Source organism: Cydia pomonella, unplaced genomic scaffold (assembly GCF_033807575.1).
Source record: "Cydia pomonella isolate Wapato2018A unplaced genomic scaffold, ilCydPomo1 PGA_scaffold_161, whole genome shotgun sequence".
NCBI lineage: Eukaryota > Metazoa > Arthropoda > Insecta > Lepidoptera > Tortricidae > Cydia > Cydia pomonella.
In genome coordinates, this window is record NW_026907803.1 from 868,095 (window position 1) to 876,946 (window position 8,852).

Here is an 8,852-nt window from a genome sequence, read left to right on the forward strand (position 1 = left end):
TTTCCCGGTAGCCGCCCTGAGCGGCTTTTCGGGCACGAGTCAAAGGGGCTCGCGGGGGATCCACGCTTGCTGTTTACATTCGCGTTCGGAGTTTCATTTGGTTACAAAGTTACAAACCTGAAATAATTGCGCTAATAAATAGGCAACCTAAACATAAATAACGCTTAAAAAAAAAACAAAAGATAATAATCATACGCACAGGATAGGTTAACTATTTGGTAGCCACAACAATAATGAACCGAAATTACCGACCTGTGGTCTCATTGAATAAAATTTATATAGGTATGTAGATATTATAAGGAAGTGTCACAGTTAGTTCAACAAGCCCCGTCCGATACATAAATTTGTATAGAAAATGACTTTTTTCCTGCCTATTGTATGTTTTTCGAACGAATTAAGCTCTTTTGATCCTAATATATAGGAATAAAAATATTTATAACTTGATAATAAACTGTTTTGTTACCTTTTATATTGAAAAAACTTCAAAATACAGATATCATTACCTCTTAGGACAAAAGATACCTGTGATTTTGATTAATATGTAACATAATATTTTTTTATTTGTGAAATGCTAATTTAAAAACCTCACCCCAACAAAAACAAAAATTTAAAAAATACAAAAAGAAATTCCGTCGCTGGGATTCGAACCCAGGACCACTAGCTAGAACAGGGTCACTACCTACCAAAACCCGCCAGGCTAAACCGGTTGTCAATTTTAGTACTGAGATACAAAGAGAGCGCTACTAGTATAAACGAACTTTTGAAAGGGACATTTTTTTGTATGGAGTTATCGTTCTTCTCCTAGTGAGTATTATATTCTTTGATAAAGATGAACAAGGCTTACACCTACTCTATTATTATCTTATTGAGTTCACGGCCCTCCACACTCGTGCGCGAATCGAGGCGCGAAGACGCGAACGCGAGTGTGGAGGGCCCTCGCGTCGATTTCGCAGGTTGTTCACGCCTTCGCGCCTTATTCCCCGTTTTTTGTCGGTACTTGGCCCGCGTCAAAAGAGACGCGAAGCGCGAACTAGCAAGAGTCCACACTCGCGATCGCTTCGCGCCGCAATTCGCTCACGACTCGGTTAATTTGAACTGTCATAACCTTCTATGGCGGCTACTTGGTTAATATATTGGGTGCGAACTTGATAACTTGCCTCTACCTTCCATAGTTCTACATTTAGTTTTGGACTATTATTTACTAGTGTTAGCAATGGCCATCCTCAACAATAAACGAGATGATGATATTTCGCTGCTAAATGATTTGTAAATAGTTATTAGGTTTAGATCAAAGAGTAAAGTAAGTAATGTTTCGTCGTATTATTGTAACTAAGATTTAGTTTGCCTAGGGTTATAATTATGAATATATAGATACCAGGCGTTTGCCCGGACTTCGGCTGCGTAGAATTTGTAAATTTCACCCTCTAACGGGATGACTACCTAATTGGTCAAAAATGCTTAAGCATTATTTATTTCTTACAAAAAGTTAAATGATAAAAGTCGTAAGAAATTATTAATTCCCTTTATAAACTTCCACCTCCATTTTACACTCTGACGTGATAATTTCGGGGATGAAAACGATTATATGACCTTTCCCACAACTCAAAGTATATTATCAATATCAAATTTCATCTGAATCGATTCATCGTTTATTGATTCCCCACACCAAACCTACACCCAAAATGTTCACTCCCTTGGTGGATTATTTCTGGGATAAAAACTATCTATTACGCCACTCCCACTCGCTCTCCTACTTGAAGTTGATTACATGAACCTAAAACCTAAATCAATGTCTAGTCTATTAAATTAGGTCGTTCAAGATGTTTCCAGAAAGAAAAATATATCGACAGCAGCGCCATCTACCGGATCCAATGGTGTTTCCAAACCATCTAGGAAGCCGTTGCACTTATACAAATATACACACAAAATTTCATCTTAAATCGGTTTCAGCTAGGGAATGCAATAACCGGACGTTTTTCATTACCGGTAATTTACCGACGCGAGGTCCCACTAACCGGTTAACCGGTAAATTACCGGTTATACGTTTATGAAATAAATAACATTGATTTTGCATTATTTTCGTCAGTAACCTTTAAACAGCACGTTATAGAAACATCGACAAAACAAAATAATGAAAATAAACCATAAACATTAAACAAAATATATTTACTAATCATATTAAATAAAAAATCAAACATGTATCATTTCAAAGCGAAATGAACTTGTACATTAAATAAGCAACATCAAACTTTTTTCATTCTTTAAAAATCGCAGTAATCAAAGGGTAACAAAAATTATAACTAAAGAGTGACAGTCGTCATTTAAATGTCATACAAGTTTGCATTTACACATCTATCAATATAATATTGTTATTAAAGTAACTAAAACCGACATAAAAATCAACATTCATTAAAATCTAGTAAAGTAAGAAAAAAAAATTTAACAGCAAGATTAGTTTCATATCATTTTAACACTAGTTACTTTAAAATTGCACTTTAAGAGGCCGTTATCGATTTTAGTCGCAAAAATGTCAAATTGATAGATTAAGCGCATGAAATTGTACACCTTTTGTTAACTATTAAAAATGACAAGTACTGGTTTCTTTTAGCACGTCTTGTTATCTTTCATTATAATTTTTTTTTTTTTTTTAAAAGACTCACGTAATTAGTAATGTTTTTTTTTTTCTGATGGACGTTTAGGTAAACGCGCGAAAAGCAGTGATTTTGTCGATCTTATTTGTAAATTTCGTTAAGTTTGGACTGCTAAAAATGGTAATTTTGTATTACACATATCCTGTACTTCAACTTTAATAAACTACATTTTTGTTACTATAAATTTGAAGTAGTGTAAATGAAAGTTAGACGAAATCAATTTTCTCCAGAAATTACTTCAAAACAAGTGACAATTTCTCTGAAAATGGACTTAATTTCAACGTAATTTTGATACTTAAACAATCTACAACATTTGCTGAAACTGTTCTTATACATCATTTTGTATAATTTACTACCATAATTTATATGAATTTTTAAAAACTATCCCTTCTCGTCACCTATTACCGGGGACGCTCGCTTGCGACCTCATTATTAAAAGGCAAGATGAAAAAACGTGCTAATAGAAACCAATACTTGTTATTTAGATATTACGTAACAAAAGGTGTACAATTCCAACGACTAAATCTATCAATTTAAAATTTTTGCTCTAAAATCGTTACCGGGCTCTTAAGATAGGTGTTGGAATCAGGAACATGTCATCATCAGATCATTCTGTTAATTATATATAAAATAATTGCGTTTGTTAAATATCTAGGCGATTAATTAGAACGTTGCTTAGACATTCGTGAACGATATCTTGAACACAAGTAACCAGCGGTAGAAAATGTTCTTTCGCATTCTACACTTGTCGGACACTACAGACTAAAACAAAGGACACTGAACATAGTAAGGCGGGTCGGGTAGGGGTGGCGAGAAGGGAAAGGGCGAGGGATTAGCGACCACTCATTTGTCACAAAACATTGCTTCCTAAATAGTTCCTACTCCGACGAGATCATGAGATGCAGAAAAGTAAGTATTTTAAGTGTCTCTTCGTAATCGTAAACCGTAGTAATTGTTTTTTTTTTGTAAGTACGAAGACATAGATGGGCTAATTCAACAGGTTTTTACATTTTTATTTGCCTATAACAACGTTCGGTAAATTCCCGGTTACGGCTGGAAATTACCGGTATTTTACCGACTGTAATATTGGTCAAATTACCGGGTAACCGGTTAACCGGTTAACCGGTTAGCATTCCCTAGTTTCAGCAAATCAAATTTGACGATATACCGATAGCAGCGCCACCTATCGGGTTCAATTATTTTTTCAAACCATCCATATATACTAAACCTCTAGAATATAACATTTTTCTGAAAACCGCATCAAAATTGGTTCAGCCAATCACGAGATCATCGCGGACAAACATACATACATACAAACATGCGGGTCAAACTGAGAACCTTCTTTTTTTTGAAGTCGGATAATTAAAAGGAGGAAAATCTTATGGCAGAACTATTTCAGGTAACCAGCTTTCAGCGTTAAATAATAGTTCCTAAGCTCTCCGTCGGATATTTTATTTATTTTTCCTACTCCTCTACTGTTATCTGTCATTTATGCATTCATTAACACGAATATAAGAACATACATAAAAGGTTTCAAGAAAAGTCTATATTGTCTATTCCTCATAAAAGCTCTTGTGTTTTTTGTGGTAATTGAAAGCCGGTTTATAGCTGACTGACGTTTATTGACAATCTTCGTATGTGCCAGTATAGTAACAAGTACAAATCCTTTTTACATTCGTAGCATCTCTCCCTTTTAAAACTACTACCCGACATAATAAAATAAATCTTAACTAAACGTTAAACAGTTAATATTAATTATATGCAGCAATAAACATAAACACAACTAAGTACCACTGACTGATAGCACTACACTTATACTTAGCTAGACTTTTGGGCCCGATTCCAAGCGCGCAACGCACGGGCGGAAGCACCGGGCGGTGGCGCGGTCGAAGCATCCACCGGCGACGTAAAGACCCCCGAGCTAGTGGGAAGGTGCTCCGTCAGAGGCTGCTCTGGTGCTGCCTGAACTTCACCGTCCGATGCATCCTCAAACGCTTCGTCAGCACCCGCCTCGGGTGTATTAGCACGTGCATTCATTTGTTCATCCGGATTACAAACACTTGCCCGTGAAAGTGAATATCTATTTCTATTGGCCGGCATTATTTGATCAACATGCCTTCGCCATTCGATTCCCTGACCCATATCAACCGTATAAGAAACTGGACCTGTTTGCGACTTGACCCTACCTTCCGACCACTTCTCCCCTCTTAAAGTGTAGTCACGCGCGAAAACCACGTCCCCCACATTGACGGAGCGTGGTGTGCCACCAGCGGTCGTCACCTGGCGTTCCTGCGCAGCGCGCACGCCGGCGGCGCGGTCGGGGCGCAGGGCGTCCAGCCGCCCGCGCAGGCGCCGCCTCATTAGGGCTACGGCCGGAGACACACCAGTCGTCGCATGCTCGCAGTTACGATATTGGAAAAGGAAGGTATTAAGTGCGATAGTTACGTCCACGCCTTCGTGCAGAGCTCTTTTAATAGCTTTTTTAATTGTTTTTACCGCATTTTCAGCGGCACCGTTGCCTTGTGGCCTGTATGGTGCTGACGTAACGTGCTTAATACAATTTTCAATACAAAACATCTTAAATTCGTTAGAAAAGAATGGCGGACCATTATCGGTCACGAGCTGCTCAGGAAAGCCAAACCGCGCAAAAATAGATCGAAACGCCAGAATAGTTGCACGAGCGTCCGTGTTTTTCATCAAAATAGCTTCTATCCACTTCGAGTGTGAATCAACTACAATTAAATACCGCTTTCCATCACAATCAGCAAAGTCCGCATGCAGTCGACTCCACGGATTCAACGGGTACTCCCATGGATGCAGCGGTGCGTGCGGGGGTGCATCCCGTACCGCGCGACACGCGCTGCAGGCGCGGCAAACCGCCTCAATATCTCCATCAATACCCGGCCAGTATACGTAATGACGAGAAATATTTTTCATCTTGTGTATACCCAAGTGCCCTTCATGTAACTCGTCTAACACACGCTTCCGAATAGCCAGTGGAATCACTACACGGTATTTATATACCAAACAACCCATGTCAACGAACAAATCACTTTTCCTCGAAAAATAAGCCTTTTCGTCCTCACAGCTCGTGACCGATGGCCACCCAAACAGAACATAACCATAAATTCTATTTAACACAGAATCCTTCTGCGTTTCCCTAGCCACCTCTTTGAAGCTAACTGGTAACGAGTCTTCAACTAATTGAACATAGCTTACAGCCTCCGAAGCGCGGCCCTCGCATGGCAGTGGCAGGCGGGAGAGAGCATCGGCCGGCCCATTATCTACGGAACGCACAAACTCTACTGAAAAATCGTAAGCCGCCAGGCGCGCAGCCCATCTCTGCAAGCGACTTGCAGCCGTCTGAGGAATTCCACTTTTATTTCCAAAAATATAACTTAACGGCTTATGATCGGTTCTCAGTGTGAAGCGTCTTCCGAAAAGGTATTGATGGTGTTTAGTAACGCCATAGTATATTGCTAAAGCCTCCTTGTCAAGTTGGCTGTAGTTCCGCTCATGTACGTTAAGCGTCCGTGACGCACAGCTAACGGGCCGCTCGGAGCTATCCTCATACCGGTGCGCAAGCACTGCACCAAGGCCATAGGCGCTGCTGTCAACTGCCAAAACGAGTTCGCGCCCCTCCTCGTAATGCGCCAAAACGCGTTTGCCTAACAAAGCTTGCTTTGCCTCTAAAAAGGCCTGTTTACAAGCGGAATCCCATTTCCACTCAACTCCGGCTCCTAACAACACATGCAATGGATGCAATAACGTGCTTAAATTTGGAATAAACTTTCCGTAATAATTCAACATCCCGAGAAAACTTTTAAGTTGCGACACGTCTTTCGGTTCCGGAGCATTGGAAATGGCCTCCAGCTTAGCAGGATCGGGTCGTAAACCATCTTTGTTAATAATGAAACCTAAATAATTAACTTTATCTTGTAAAAATTTACATTTGCTCAATTTTAAGGTCATTCCCATGGTGCGTAAGCGTTCCAGTACAGCTCGCAGGTTTCGCATATGCGCCTGTTTATTAGGCCCCGTCACGCAAATGTCGTCCAAGAAAACAACGCAATTAGGAATCCCGCGCAGGGTTTCCTCCATAAGCTTTTGAAACTTTTCCGGAATGCACGAAAGCCCATACGGTGTGCGACGGTACACAAAAGTACCCACATGAGTGGTGATTGCAGTGTACGGCTGCGAGTCCTCCGTCAACAAACACTGTTCATAAGCGTGACGTAAATCCAGTTTAGTGTACTGCTCCCCCCCGCTAAGATTAGCGAAAAGCTCCTCTATGCGGGGTAAGGGATAATAATCGCGCTTAAGTTTAGGATTTATCGTCACCTTGTAATCACCACAAATGCGCAATTCCCCACTTTGTTTTACTACCGGTACTATCGGGGTTCCATAGTCCGAATGATCAACGCGGCACAGGGTTCCGTCGCGCTCCAGACGTTCAAGTTCGCGTTCAATCCGTTCGCGCAACGCGAGCGGTACCGGCCTAGCACGAACATATATAGGGTCGCTGTCTGTGAGCTGTAATTGAATGCCTTTTTTACAGGTACCTAATTTATCCGTGAACACCTCTGGGAACTCACTACACAGCTGGGTCACAAGTCTATCCTCCTCTACGATCTCATTGATAGTTATTTGGTTGACCTTTAGAGCGCGTATCCATTCACGACCCAAAAGAGGCCGCCCACCATTTTTGATGACGTACAATGGCAAGTTAGTAGCCCTCATACCGTTTAGTACCACGTCAACCGATAAGTATCCAAGAGATTCGATTGGTGACCCAGAGTAGCAGCGAAAAAAACTATCATTAGGTTTAATTATTTTGTGAGCAAACTTCTGCTTAAAAAAGTCCTCATTGATAGCAGAAATACGACTGCCCGTATCGATCTCACAAACAACATCCTGGCCGTCCACATTCAATGTAATAAAATAAGGTTTGTTACCTTGTGGTGAAACCTGAATGTTAAATAAATCCTCATCAGATTCTTCGTCCATGTAGTTTTGACGTCCGAACTGTCGACCAGCCTGATCGCGTCCTTTGCCGCACATCACCTTCAAGTGACCACGTGTGTTGCATTCGTCACAGTTGTAATGCATATATTTACACTTCTCTGGCCGATGTGCCTTCCCGCACCGCCAGCACTGCGTCTGGTTGCCGCGCGCCGTGCCGCCCCGGGCCGCGGCCGCGCCGCCGCCGGCTCCGGGCCCGCGCCTTTCGCGCCGAGCACTCGCGTGATGCAAACCTTCACCAACATCGCCACCGCCGCCGCCGCTGCCCGAGGTGCTCGCCGGCGCCACCGCCGCGCCGCTCACCTCCGCATGCTTCTCCGCGGCCTCAAGGGCGAGAGCCAGCTCCACCGCTTCTTTATACTGAATGTTTTTTTCAGCGAATATCCGCGATCGCATCGCCTCGTTTGCTAGTCCCGACACGAACTGGTCGCGCAGATTCTCCTCGAGCGAGGTGCCGAAACTGCAAGTGCTCGCTAGATGCTTTAAGTTCTGCAAATATTCGGCGAGCGGCTCGCCGACTCGCTGTCGGCGCAGCCTAAAGACGTGACGTTCTGCGATCTCGGATCGCTGCGGTTCTAGATGTTCCGTTACTAACTTTACCAGCTCTTCAAATGTTGTATCCTCGGGAAGTGTCGGTGAGCACAAGTCACACATAAGAGCATACGTGGCATCCCCGACAACTGTTATCAGCAGGGGCACCTTCAGCTCGTTCTTTACTTCATTCAACACCATATACTGTTGGACTCTGCGGATATATGCCGGCCACTGTTTCGATGTCAAGTCAAAGGTTTCTAACTTCCCGATAGGCATTTTAAAACACAAACGAGCACGATAAATTAACCGAAAACACAAATAAAATCCGAAATCCCGTCGCCAATGTGGTAATTGAAAGCCGGTTTATAGCTGACTGACGTTTATTGACAATCTTCGTATGTGCCAGTATAGTAACAAGTACAAATCCTTTTTACATTCGTAGCAACGTTAATAACGTTACAGCGATTAATGGCTACCAACCTAACAAAACTAAAACGAATACAGTTTAAACTAAGTGCATTGCTGCCAACTTACAATATATTAATTTGGTTGCATAGTAAAAATAATTATTTCATAAGTCAGAAACACGCATTTGACACCTGTAATATAGCAACACCCATAGACTACGAAGACCGCTTAGCGTTG

At 41.8% G+C, this 8,852-nt stretch overlaps 1 protein-coding gene across 1 annotated transcript; it reads right to left on the minus strand.

The window, feature by feature from the left end:
• Positions 1-4,469: 4,469 nt before the first annotated feature.
• LOC133533394 (uncharacterized protein K02A2.6-like) lies at positions 4,470-8,483 on the minus strand. Its single transcript, XM_061872364.1, has one exon. The coding sequence runs from the start codon at positions 8,481-8,483 to the stop codon at positions 4,470-4,472; it is 4,014 nt and encodes a 1,337-aa protein (XP_061728348.1).
• Between the last annotated feature and the right edge of the window lie 369 nt (positions 8,484-8,852).

What these genes read in the sequence shown, in the direction of transcription:
- LOC133533394 (XM_061872364.1), bottom strand. Translation starts at nt 8,483, where the DNA reads ATGCCTATCGGGAAGTTAGAAACCTTTGACTTGACATCGAAACAGTGG.